The sequence below is a fragment of the Papaver somniferum genome, unplaced genomic scaffold (assembly GCF_003573695.1).
Source record: "Papaver somniferum cultivar HN1 unplaced genomic scaffold, ASM357369v1 unplaced-scaffold_10, whole genome shotgun sequence".
Lineage (NCBI taxonomy): Eukaryota > Viridiplantae > Streptophyta > Magnoliopsida > Ranunculales > Papaveraceae > Papaver > Papaver somniferum.
Window position 1 is genome coordinate 1,801,111 of NW_020618825.1, and position 14,638 is coordinate 1,815,748.

Genomic DNA, 14,638 nt, shown 5'->3' on the forward strand with positions numbered 1-14,638 from the left:
CCATTGCGAAAAATTTTCGCAACGGTTTTCTTTTCAGCCAACTGTTTTTTCTTGCCTTTGCAACGGTTCCGGCCGTTGGGAACAGGTTTAGCAACAGCTGCTTGCTGTTGTATATTCTTGTTGCAACAGCTTCCAGCAGTTGCGAAATTTAGAACCAAACAAATTTAGAACGGCTAATCTTAGCCGGACCCGGTTTTATTATTCTGGTTCTAATATTAGCAATTGCTATAAGCCGTTGCTAAACTTTGCAACAGAAGAAAAAGGTCAAGTCAACCGTCGTTTGACCTAGTCAAGGGTTCCCTGCAACATTTTCAGGCCATAATTTTGACCAATACACTGAAAACATACAAATTATACGCCCCTGAAGGATCAAAAATGGAGTACCAAAGCAAAACTCTACATATATCAATAAATAAAAAGATAGTCTTCCTGAAATCATACAGCATATATATATGGAGTCATGGACAGTTCAATTCTTCTAGATACCTATGTTTTCATAAGCTTTCACATATCGAAATTAGACAGTGTAAGCTCAAATCTTGTAGATACCTATGTTTTAGATTACTTTCATCATTTATAAATTTAACATTGCAAGCTAGTATTTCCTTACTTGTTCTCATTGACATCATCCGGCTTCACCATCTGAAAAACACTTCAGCAATCTTACACTCACTCCCCCATTAACTTTTCCACTTTCCATCTTTGCTCATTTGCATTTGTCACTCAAAGGCTAATAGATTGGTTCGCTACACCATGAGCACTGCAAATACATAACTCTACTGGCCAGACTTAGGTTTTAAGCTTTCAACAACGACTGTTCGCAAACACTTAAAAAGCATATAACCTGAGGTGTCCTCATACGCCCAATTAACTTTGATAGGCTGCCCAGACCTGTATATGAGCAGAGTTAGATGTATGACATAGGAACGAGAAAGGAAATCAAAAGTAGAAGGATTCTACTCACAAATGTCTCCCATTGTGAGTTATAATAGCGAGGGCCGCACATCTACCATCGAAGTAGTCAACAATACCATAGGATAACTGGAAACATCAACAATAAAGCAAATGGTAAGCACAACCCAATACAAACAACCAAAAAATGGTAGCGAACCCTTTGAAAAAATATCCCCAGCCAAAATATACAGTTGTCCACCCCTACCTGACCAAGAATCATCCCTTTTAGAGGCAATCCACACACTAAGAAACAAGCTACCATGGCAGATAAACAAATTCATGAACCACTTGACAACCTATTACTGCAGATCCAACTTTTAACAATTCAACTACAAAATATCTATTGGGATGCTCTAACTTGGCGGGAATATGACTCTCCTGTAAATAAAATGTATCTGAAGGGAGATTCTTCTAAGAGTTTGTTGTTACTTGTAAAAGAGTCATGCTGCCACCACCATATGTATCCAAACGACTAACCCTAACATAACTAATTAGTTACTTACTCATGTCTTTAATAATTAGTGAAATTCACACCAATTCAAAGAAGTGAAACAACACATATATAAGTACTTTAAACAATGGCCTAAGCAGCTAAGATGCATTCGTTTTCAGCCTTACCAAAATCTCAATTCTCAAAGATTATATCTTCTGGAAATGCAAGTAGTAATGCAGTGAGTTGAGCTCGCCATCAATTGAGTGATAGTGAAACGAAATACTGTCATTCAATCGCTCAACAAAGAAGTTAATGCAGCTGAAACATATCAAAGACTCCAGTCATATAACAAAAATAGAAGATCTAAAAATGATAAAACACTTGGACAATTGATACTCATAGTAACTCCAGTTAATTCCTTACCAGCCCATATACAAATTGGAGGTCCTTCTCTTGCACTAGTATGAACAGTATAAAACTGCAACAAAGACAAAACATGGTTATCATCTCCATTGAGTATATAAAATCATAGACTATATATTTGCTAACCCATCCACTAATATCACAAAACATGACATTCACATACATAAAATTCTAGTCCACGAAACAAATAATAGTGTACCTCCCATCAGGTTGCTAAAGATGTTTCATCGTGATTAACATAGATTCAGTATCAATAATTTCCAAGTCATCCCCAACTAGCTTCAAAATTGGTAATCCACCATATGTACTAGCCAAGTGACTTCCACTACTACTCAAATCCTGCACACACAAATTGACTGCACATTCAAGTATATTAAAAACAACAAGAAAACTCCCAAAGCACAACCATACAAATCATATGTATCAATCCAATCCACACTAAAGTAACCAAATCAAAGAAAACACACCAACTATACATCCCTAAAAAATCGAATCGATACATCCCTAAACAATCAACTTGAATTTCCTTGGAGTAACCAATAAATTCGTTAACAAACAATCTATAGGAGTAACCAATAAATTCGTTACAAACAATCTATAGGGCCTAATAGAATATCCTAAACTGCACATACCCGGCAATCATTTGCTGGAAACTGCGACGTCCCAGAACGAATCAGTAATAGCACCCTGGAAACATCAATTCTAAGATCAACAAGCTAAAACACGTACAATTTACGAACTAGACAAAAATATATCATACCGTTCTCCAAATCATCTTTACTTTTTGGATGTGCTTGAAAAGACATAACCCAATTCACTACTTGATCTTTATCAGCCTAAAATTCAGTACAATCCAATAAATAATAAAAAATCAATTGAAAAACTAAAATTAATTGCAGCAATTATGAATTGTAAATTCATAAATTGCCTTAAAGGACGTCTAAACCAGAGAGAACAAAGTAACAAGAACCTGAAGTCTACAAAATTACCTTTAGATGCTGGAGACATGGTTAGCTACTGAATCTTTTCACAAACTGAAATTAAAACAAAAAAATTCGAAAACCTTAATACAATAAACAGAACAGAGATATTGATTTGAAGAAACCCTAACCTGTTTTTTTTTTTTTTTTTTGTTGATGAAGAACATCGAGTCATCATCACCAGAAAACTCGAAAACCAAATCAAAGAAGCAAAATCACAAATTAAATAAAACCCATATATATGTAGAGTTTCTCCATTATAGCAAACTGACCACACGAAACAATTTTTTTTTCCAGGAACCCTAGATTAAGAAATTAAACACACTAATCATCTTCACCTAAAATGAAATGGTTTTCTTATCTCGATCGAGATTTTGACTGAATATTTAGTTGTTACTGGAGCTTTTCAGACTGGGAGAGAATGAGAACTTAAGAGTTCTTCAGACTGAGATGCAGAAGTCGCCGCTAGTGAAAGAAGAAGGGTAACTGAAGAGTGATTAAGATGGAGGCAAGTGTGTATGAGTTCAGGGTTAACTCGACGGCGTAGATTTAATCTTGAAATCTTATCTACGACTGCAGTTAACACACGTAAATACACTTACAAAATCTAGGTGTTACCAGGCACACACTCGGGCGCACACGTGAAGTTCTGGTGTTGCCTGGCACACAAGAAGTCAGAATATGTGGAATGCTCAGCAGTTGCAAATTTGGCATCTGCTTCATGCTATTGCGAATATCTGAGCAGTTGCTAATTCGCAACTGCGTAGGAGTTGTTGCGAATTTTTGTTGCTAATCCTGAAAAATGGTGTAGTGTTAACTCGCTTATATCTTTCTCGAAATATGTGTTGGAAAGTTTTTTTGATTCAGCTACATTCATCATCGTTCTTCACATTATGTCAAAAGATGATCATTTGAAAATTTCCTTGAAACATCTTACATGATTTGTGTGAGACAGTCATTTGATGTAGACTTCGGAATATATGTTTCGTACTGATCATTCGATCACTTGAAAATTACTTATAAGCTAATAGTTTATGTAAGACAGCTATTATCGTCTTCTAAGGATGTTTCAATGATTAAAATGGGAGTTTAGAACAATTAACCATTGTCTGGATATAGCACAATATGCATACCAGTATGCAAACTGTTGTAATATGATTCAGGTCCAGGAACCAAGTACACATACCAGTATGCGAATGATTTTAACTGTTAGAGTCCAGGAACCAAGTTTGCATACCCGTTTGCGAACGGTTTCACCTGAGTTAGGTCCGAGGCGACAGTATGCGAACCCGTTAGTGAACTGTCGGAGATGACCAAAGTCCGAAACTTAAGTTTGCGTACCCGTTTTCAAACTTAAGAGGTTAAGTTCTAAAATCGGTTAATTATGATTACATACTCATGAACAAATACATTTATATATTTGAAGGAATGCAATCTTTGCAAACCGTGGCTAAATGTTCATGAATTGATTCTTCGAATCAAATCCGATTTTACTTCAATTTTGTCTTGTATACTTCTATGAGAATATAAACAATTGAACAATTCTATGAATAACACAATTAGATTCATTTGAATATCATTTCATCTAGAAGTGCTAGATGAATGTGGTTGATATAAAAGTGTTCATATGGCTAACTTCAGTTAACTATTGTTGAGCCAACTCAATATACACGTTTAGGTATGGTTACCCATATCTAAATAAAGGTATTTTCCATTTGTGTGTAACAAGCTAAGACCATCTAACGGTGGAGACATATTGCTTTGGTTTTAAGCAAACTTAGTTTTAATCTTAAATAAGGTTTTCATCTAATGGTGAATATTGATTGCTTTGTTAGTAAGCTAACTTAGAATGCAAATCCTGATTTGAAAGACTATATAAGGGAGAACTCTAGCAACTGGAAAAACTGATCCCTACACCTCTTGTATGATACTAATTGCGACTAGAGTCGATTCTCCTTTAACCTAGGTTTTTCGTAAAACCGTTATAAGTTAACGACTTGAATACTTCATTGGGATTCTGAATCAGACCCAACTATTTTCTCTGTAGTTGCGTGTTCTGATTTCACTTGTTATATGTATTGAGTACTATCTTTTATAAGATTGGATCGAGATTTATTTCCGAGAGGTAAGATATAAAAAGTAATCACAAACATCTTTGTCTCATCGTTTGTGATTCCACAATAACTTTTTCTACTACCATATAGTTATGTTATTGTGAGACGATTGATATTTCAGAGTTTTTCTTCGGGAATATAAGTCTGGTATATCAATTGGTTCCTGTTCACCTTGATTTATCAAAAGACGGAACAAAACTTCATAGGTATTTCTGTGGGTGACAAATTTATCTATAAGAATAGACTTTTCTATGGGAGGCAGATTTGTTTATAAAGTATTCGACTTTGGGTTGTAAAAACTCTTAGTTGTGGGTGAGATCAGCTGAGGGAACCAAGTGCATAGAGTCCTGCTAGGATTCAGAGACGTAAAGAACGCGACTGTACCTTAATCAATGTGGGACCTGGTTAGGGCTCAACTACATTCCAATCTGAAGTTAACTTGTAGTAGGCTAGGGTCTGTAGCGACTTAATACAATATGGTGTTCAAATATGGACTAGGTCCGGGATTTTTCTGCATTTGCGATTTCCTTGGTAACAAAAATTCTGGTGTCTGTGTTATTTCTCTTTCGCATTATATTTGTTTATATAATTGAAATATCACAAGTTCTGCGTAGTTCAATCAATTGGTAAATCCGACCTTTGGTTGTTGATTGAAATTGATTGACACTTGGATACTGGTCTTTGGTACCATCCAAGTCGTTTCTCATAATAATCAGGCTCACGGATTCATATCCGTTCGATTTTACTGATTACATAGAGAAAAAAAGATATAACTCTTTCATATCATTCTTGATAGAGCTCGCTGTATTAGATGGTGCTCTCGGAATTATATTGGAGTTAGTCCATACATATTGCCAAGCGAAATATTGGGTGTGGTTGTTTTACCCACGCTTTTTCAATGTAAAAGTCTATATATCTATACGACTTAGTCTCTTTAGAAGATAAAATATAATAGACTTCTGAGTGATAGATAAGTTTTAGTCTCCACATACCTTTTGTTGATGAAGTTCCTCTAAGATCTTCAGTAAATCTTCTTCTTCAATTGGTGAACACCGCGAAGTCTAAATCTCAACTACACACTTGTATCCTAATCCGAGACATAACTATAAATAGAATAGAAATCAAGTATATAGTTTTGATAAACTAAACTTGACAAACAAGCTTGACATAGAAACGCTTCCGATTTCGATCGAGCAGTGTTTAACAACCATGTTTTATGAATTACCCTACTACAGATTCGAAGTTCATCATCGTCTTCATCAAATATGATTGAAGTACGTTGGTATTTTCCAAGCATAAATTCACAATAAGGCAAGCCAATCACGATCCTGATTGGTTCTCACGTTATTGAACAGACCTATCCATATTACAATGTAGAGGTCAGTAAAGATCAATTGAAACGAGAGCTTAACAATTTGTATTGGTTAAATCAACAAAAGCTTTCACATATAGACAGTTTGGAAATGGAAGACGCGTGAATCCTAATGATCGTGATCACTTCGTGAGTACTTCTAGGAGTAATGCATCATGGCACGTGGGTGACGCTACACAAGTGCCGAATACAGAAAACCAAACATTGCCTTTTTCCTAATATCAAATAATTCAACGAGATCCGGGACGCCTTTCAACACCAATCTCGTCCTAGAACCCAAATAAAGTTTATTATCATGTCGCGTCACCAGAAGCAACCTTTTCAACATTTGTATGACCTTCAGGTTTACAACCACCCTATTATTCCTTCTCAAATTACATAGGAGATATAAGTAGATTCTCAAATTTCTTGGCAAGTGCGAGTATTTTGGATCCTGGAGAACGGAATCAAGGTGGAGAAGGAAATGCTGATCGACATTAGAAGAGTTCTAAATTTTATTTATACAACTAATGAAATTCTAATTTTAACTAATAAAAAATAGTGCTTTCTGTTGAAATCAAATTACATATGTGTAAATGAAGCATTGCAGTTACTTCTAGTTAAAAACTGCCAATTAATCTTTTAACTCAATTAACCAATGGAAAAACTTGTAATTGACCATCTTTTTTTGCGGTGTACTCGTTGAAACAACCTCTGACAAGAAAGGGTTGAACGTGTTCAATTTTTTTAAGGATTTTGAAACAATCTTGGAAATGGAAAACCATATTTTTCCATCTTTGCCATTCATCTAAAGATCTCCTTACTATCTCAGCATCAATTTCACCCCTGAGTCCAAATTGATTGTCTCACTTACTCTTTTTTCTTAATTGTATGAAGACGATTTTGTATGTCGCATATAGCACGACGACTCGGGGTTAAGAGTATCACTGCAGAACTTCTCGTAAATACAGGCCTCAAAATTCACACCCGAATAGTATGCTTCATCAATTTGAGTTTGTAACAACACATAGTTTCTACAGGTAGCTAAATCCTCTTCTCGAGTATACTGAACTCGTTGAATTAACAAGGGTCGGGACATATTTATACAAGTTATAGTGACTGAAGAAAAATAAATTGGTGTGAATTAGGATTTGAAATGAGTTGAATTTATAAGGAAAATAATCAAAGTCGTTGGATAATGAAAATCCAATGTAGCCATTGGTGGACAGAAAAGAGGCGCGCGGATTACACTGAGACGCCAACATGTTTACTTATAGCACGTGGATGAAGGAAGGCTGCTGACAGCTGCTGGTGATCTGCACGGTGTATGAAGAGACGCGCGGCTCCTCAAGGACCACTATGGGAAAACCATTAAATTTGTAATTTGCCCTGATCTTTTCATCTTTCGTTGAGTCCATAGTGAGATCAAAATGAAAAAAATCCTTGATTTGTTAAATCCATAGGAACTTCCCTAAGGCATTCTATCTTCTTCCTTTATCACATACACACCCAGCGGTCGCCTATTCCCTTAGATCTTTGTACCTTTATCACACAACACCATTTGCCTCAAGAATAATAAACATTTATTATAATTAAATTGAAGATTCATTTGTACCTTTGTTGTCTCAAACATTCACTTTGTTGGAAGTTCATATATGTCAATCTTTTAACTCAAATATTATATATTTCACTATCAATTGTACATATTGTACCATGATGAATTTCATACACACAATGCACATATTGTCTTCAATAACATCTGCTCAAGTCACAAGAATTCCCATCAGCAAGCCTAAAGCATAAAACAACAACAATACATATAAGATCAGTGCAACAACATTCAGCAAGAAAACATATTGAATAATGCCGATTTTTACAGCCTGATAGAATTCAGGTCCAAGGTACTACCTTGAAAAGCAATTTAGTGGAAATGGGTGCCTAACAAATCTATCTTCATATGCTATTTCTAAGAGAGGCATGTTGGAAGTGATTTGGCCGTGTGTTTCCATAAATTTAATTGTACTATCCTCACCACCTGTGAACATAAACATTTTGATAAACACAAGAGTAATAGATGAAGCTTCGATTAGTAAAATCTAACGACAGTTGACAAAAATGCTTCAATATGTAATAGGGCTGATTTCATGTGTATAATGATCGTCTAAAAAAACAGAAGAAATTTCTAACAAGAATCAACTCTTAATTATTCAAACTGCATCGACACAGGTTTCATACTATCGTATAAAACTTATCACGGACTCAGAGATACAAAAAACAGATTGACATTCCTATCTGAAGCCAATTTAGAGTTACAAGCAACTTGATATTAATAGACATGAGGGTTGTGAAATGCTGACTCTAGTTATTCCAATCGGCATTCCTAAGCTTAGCACTCCAACAACAACAACTGAAGTTGCAAACAAATGTACATCTCAACTTGACGACGAAACAATGGCTTTATACAACAAACAAATGCAGTAAATATGCCTGTACCAGTAGAAATGCAGAAGAAAAATGAAATCCCCATTCGATCTACTCAATTTCCTGTACCAGCCACTATTACATCAATTAGTAAGGTTGCATACATTACTTCACAATGACAAAAGCTATCAGAATGAGTGTTGCAGCCATGTGTGCTGAAACATGAACAAATCCACCAGCAGTCCCTTCTCGGCCTCCTCAACCTGGAATCACGAACATGTGTTAAAGCCACTTTTAACAACAAATTACTAGTTGGTGCATAACAAGTCAAGGAAACAAGTTTTAACTCTAAAATATTGCCTGCTTCATTAAAAGAAACAACCTTCAAATGAACAGAATCTGTACAAAACTAGTCACTCAAGCAGTACATACTACCATTATGCCTCGTAATAAAAGGACCAACTGATCCTTGTAAAGTGACCGTACAGTTCTTTATGCAATTTACTCTAGTAAGCCACTTTTTTATTCTTATCAAAAACTTATAACTATGAAAATCTAAAAAGTAAAGTTGAAACAGACCTTAATTAAAGGATATCACTCCATTCTGCAGCTTGACATTCATACGTTCTACTCAACCATCTGTCTCAGCTCAATCCACCACCACCAACTCTCTAATATCAGCTTTTTGTTCTCACTCATTGGTATACCAACATAGCCTGCGTCTTCTCAGCCGCATCAAACCAACAACTACCAATGTCATTTCCTTGAAGCAGCACTAGTATCCATGTCACGACCATACAAACTCATTCAAACTCATCAGCGACATAGCTCAGCCATACCTTGTTCATTCTCCATATTGTTGTTCAAGGAAACAAAACAAAAACATCAGAAATCAAATAGCATGTAAGAACAGAACTATAATCATTGTTCGAAATCAAAGCACCTCTTCTGGATCCACGAGTTCCTAGAATACACTGTAAGTGTCTTTCCTGCATAAAAAATAGAAAGAAAACCATTAACAAACACTTAAAGATCCTATACATAATTAAGTGGGGAAATTAAAGACAAAAGTAAGATGGAATCTTCATGCATCACATCAGATACCACCAATTCCTTCTCCTATAACTCCAGATCAACTCCATTATCTTCACAGCCCTTTAAACCTAACTGTGTACTGAAATCGGGTAAAACCCAATCTCCTTAACCTATTAGAACTTCCATTCATACTTCAATCACCTCTAGTGATCTACAAAATCAACACCAGCAAGGCTCTAATTCTTCTAAGTTTTCATCAGAACTTCTCCTCCACTAATGATGTCATCTTCTCATCTTGATTTCTCGGCATCACAACAAACCTATCTACGATGGCATCAGAATATCTCCTTTCCTCTCTTCTTCAAAATTGAACCAGAACAGAACCCTAGTTCCTGGCTTTCAATTACTATCCAAAACCCAGCTGATTCATCCACCCTTCTGTAGATATCAAACTCGAATCGAACCCAATCTTCCCTACGACGACCATTAGGTTTTGAGTTTAGGGATTCTGCAGATAGAAAGAGATCTCCGGGGCTTTGAAAGAAAAGAGGGAAAAGGATTTGGAGGTTTATGATGTTGATGATAATGATGGTGGTGGTAGCAGAAAGGAGAAGAACGAACTTCAATGATAAGGATAGAGACTCATCCGCTGAAGACTCAACCAAAACAGCTAGCATACCATGTATGAAGGAAGGACCGAGTATTTTGCATCTGCTTTTAGATTAGTCTTACGGTTCTTTAGTTAGAATTAAAATAGCATCTGTTGCTTTTGAATATGTTGAACAGTTGTAACAACCATTGTATTCTCTCGTATAAATAACAAATCGACTCCACAGTTCTAAGTGTGGAAGTCATTCCTCCAAATATCATGTTCTAAGTTGGTATCAGGAGGGTTCGATCCCTCACTCTTCCGCTGTGTTAACAAATATGGGTGTTTGTTTTTCACCCATATCGCCAGTTCCATCACCTACTTTACTCACATCATCCATCCATTTTACCTACAACACAAATTTCTATCACCAGATCATAACCATTCACCACCACTGTTAACATCATTTGCTGCTAAAAAGCTTGTTTGAATGTCTCTGCTAGTGGCAAGGCAACTGGACAGAGTATTTTGTTTGATTATCAACACTTTAGATTTGGTACTAAAAACATTCTTAAAAACCAGTTCTAAGCAAATTTCAATACCTTTCAACAACAATACCAAAACATATCATTACCATTACCAATTATATTTATTAACCAACACAGATCAATACTACCAATTGAAGAGGTATTTCGACTATCTCACACAACCATTTGAAGAGGTATTTTGACTATCTCACACTATGAATTTGAAGTGAAACACCAATTTTCTCATACAAAAGGGCTATCTTCACCACGGTTCCGGTACATTAGAAGCAAGTTGCACATTCGTCAACACGAGTACAACTTGAGGGGAGGTGTTAAGGATAGAGACTCATCTGATGAAGACTCTCAACCAAAACAGCTAGCATACCGTGTATGAAGGAAGGACCGAGTATTTTGCATCTGCTTTTAGATTAGTCTTACGGTTCTTTAGTTAGAATTAAAATAGCATCTGTTGCTTTTGAATAGGTTGAACAGTTGTAACAACCATTGTATTCTCTCGTATAAATAACAAGTCGACTCCACAGTTCTAAGTGTGGAAGTCATTCCTCCAAATATCATGTTCTAAGTTTCAAAATTAGGATTTCATCAGGGTTTCACAGGGGGAGCGAGAAAGAGGAGAAAGAGGTAGAGAAAGAATGAAGTGATCGATAATAATAATGTAACAGAGATAAGATAACCGAGTCAGACTTTCCAGTATCTGAATGAGCTGAATAGTGAGTCAATTTTAATGTGTAGGAACCACACTAGTCTTTTGCACGCGGACAAATGGGTTTAGTTGCGAATCACAACTGAATCAAACAGTTGCGAGTTTGGTAACAGTTTTAAACTGTTGCCATTGCAACTGAAATTAGTAACAGAAAATTCGCAACAGCTGATAAGCTGTTGCTAATCTGAGTTACTAATCCTAGAATTTGGTGTAGTGTTCCCATCTTATTCGCGATTTTGCCATACCGAATGAGATTCGGGCGTACTAATTCGTTAGATTAAACTCCTACTTTCGGCCCAATTTGTTTAAGTGTCTACTGGGCCTACACTTACCACGTTCATTCCCGCTTTTAAATGTCCACTGGGCCTACACGATTCGTGATTTTGCCGTACCAAATGAGATTCGGGCACTCGCGATACTAATTCGTTAGATTAAACTCGTACTTTCGGCCCAATTTGTTTAAGTATCTGCTTGGCCTGCACCTGTTGGTTGATATAATAAACATGATCTCAGACTCAGACATAAAGATTGGACCCATATATTGCAATTTAATGCATTCTTCTATGATCTCAGACGGTTTAAATTACATAACAATAATTAGTTTTGCCATCATGATCCTTAGCTGTATATTCCAGTTTTCAGTATCCTTCGCTCATTGTTGATCAACTTCCACAACAGTTGAATTATGTGAAATCATGGCTTACGCCCCCACAAAGTCTCATCACCTATGATTAAGTCATATGGACATGAAGAATTATCCACTTATCCAATATACGAGATAAGCAAGTCATTCTCCTCCTGTACTTAATCTATTTTTTTTTAGTGATGAAAAGAATAATTTGTTTCAGTTTCGAGAAGCTGATTTCACCAATTCCTCAGCGCATTTATTCGCAAACTACGGTGATTTGTTTTTGGTTTTTTATAGGAACCAACAAGGGTTTTGTTTTCTTGTGCAAAGAGCCGATCATTGGCATTGAAAATGATAAAAAATAAACAAAAATATGAGAGATAATGTTTCTTTCATTGGAGAAGTTAAAATTTGCATTTATATAGAGAGAAATTAAAAAAATCTATGAACATTTGCCTTTCTCAATACAAAAAAACATTATCTCTCATATTTTTTTTATTATTTTTTATCATTTCCAATACCAATAATTGGCTCTTATCTTGTGTATGAATGCATAAGATAACAAAACCTAACCAATAAAAGGGGCTCAACCTGCACACCTATTTTAGACTTCAGAGATGATGCACATAGTCGGGCTCACAATTCCAGACACTAGAGACTAGTTAATGAGGTTCAAGTACCACATGGCTTGGTGATCACTGATCATGATAGAAACATGAATGGCTAGAAAAGACTAATGGCATAGCATTAAGAGGGGAAAGCATGGCCCTACACTGAAACTTAAATATTGTCACGAGTCGACTGATGACCAGGAAACGTGTTTTATCACCATGGTTGGAGCAAAGTTGACAATCATGTGTGCGTGAGATCTCATCGTATCTAGATGGGAATTAATAAGTTTTTCCTATTTACAAGGAGCCATTATGAATGATATTTACGAGAAACTTCACATGCTAGTTTGGACTTTGGACACTGGAGTCTGAAATTTGTAGATCTAGCATTAATGTTTGCACGCAATTCAAAATATCTAATTTATTTTCGCGAAAAATAGCTTCCACGAAAGATCTGCATACATTTTTCTTAAAAGAAATCAGTTGGATCTACTCTTGGTGAAAAAAACTCAGTTGGATCTGCTTTTAATCTAAATATGGATATTATATATATATATATATATGAAACCTAAACACAATAGAAACCAAAGGAGAAAAAAGATTCGGCCTCTAAAGCTCTAACCAAACCAGTCAATCCAAATTATGGCTATTACGAGGATATTTTCTGGTTCTTTTCTTGTTCTTTTCCTCCTGGCAATCACCCGTATCTCTGGTAAGTTTTAATGTATTCTGTGAAGTCATGTACTCTGCTCTCCTTTCTGTTCTTTTGGAGCAAATAATGCATATTTCCTTTTACTATATGTTGGTTGGTTTCCTATAGTTGTGGAAATGACAGCGGTATCCAGAGGAGTACTGTTGTGGAAAGCATGTCGCTGGAAGGAAAAGAAGCATGTAACCCTAACGACTTGTACACAGACGTTCTCTGGGCTCCAACATCTGATTGCACCGTTTATTGTACAAACTGGTGTAGAGATGCATGTGTTTCCAAGTTCAGTAGCACAATGGTCAATAATAAATGCACGGTAGCTAACAACAGTGTGCATCGCGACTGTTGCTGCAAAAACAATTTTCCACCACCACCCCCTCCATCGCCACCTCCACCATCACCGTCGCCACCCCCTCCATCACCACCTCCACCATCACCGTCACCGCCCCCTCCGTCGCCACCCCCTCCTTCACCACCTCCATGTCCATTCCCAGAACCATGCTCTAGCTGCGGATGTTGCAACACGGACATCAATATTCAGATCTCTGTAAAACAAGGCGGCAATGTCAAACTATGAACACCGTCATCATCGTCTGTTGCTGATCATAGCCTCTGATATCCATTACTATGTCTGCACTGTGTACTTGATCAGAATACTACTGGTCACACGTTTATCTCTTTGCTAGCTAGCTACAACAATAAGATGAAGAAAAGTATCAATTAGACTCTAAATACGTAGCAACTACAGTATTAACTAATTTTAGTTAATTTGGAGTTTGAAACTCTGAAAAAATTAATCTAGTCTAAGAACTCGAATCTCTTGGGGTTCGTATCTAGCTACTAAATTGGTAACATGAGTTGGTGAGAAGTTCATGAAATTGAGGAAATAACTTTTCACCGCACCTGTTATACCACTTAAGAAAATCATTTACATTTCCAAACATAAAAGGAAAAAGTTAATCGACATCCCATTTCTGTTATCCATAACCAGAGATGTGGGTAAGATTCTGAATTACAAGAGGGGGACGTATTTGGAACCACTTAAAAGTTTCAAACGGAAAAAGGCATGCGTATTCCAAATAATTTTACACCGCAGAGTCTTCATCTTTCATGATTTATTAAACAGCACAACAACCCATTAA

The 14,638-nt window shown here is 36.3% G+C and overlaps 1 protein-coding gene across 1 annotated transcript; it reads left to right on the top strand.

Annotated features, from left to right (window-relative positions):
• Positions 1 to 13,385: 13,385 nt before the first annotated feature.
• LOC113326059 (sulfated surface glycoprotein 185-like) lies at positions 13,386 to 14,293 on the top strand. The gene is made up of 2 exons (XM_026573868.1): positions 13,386 to 13,502; positions 13,611 to 14,293. Exon 2 carries the CDS (start codon positions 13,657 to 13,659, stop codon positions 14,071 to 14,073), a length of 417 nt encoding a protein of 138 aa, XP_026429653.1. The 5' UTR covers positions 13,386 to 13,502; positions 13,611 to 13,656; the 3' UTR covers positions 14,074 to 14,293.
• Positions 14,294 to 14,638: the final 345 nt, after the last annotated feature.

Bases quoted from the DNA above. Each gene is read 5' to 3' on its own strand.
- LOC113326059 (XM_026573868.1), top strand. From the start codon at position 13,657: ATGTCGCTGGAAGGAAAAGAAGCATGTAACCCTAACGACTTGTACACA.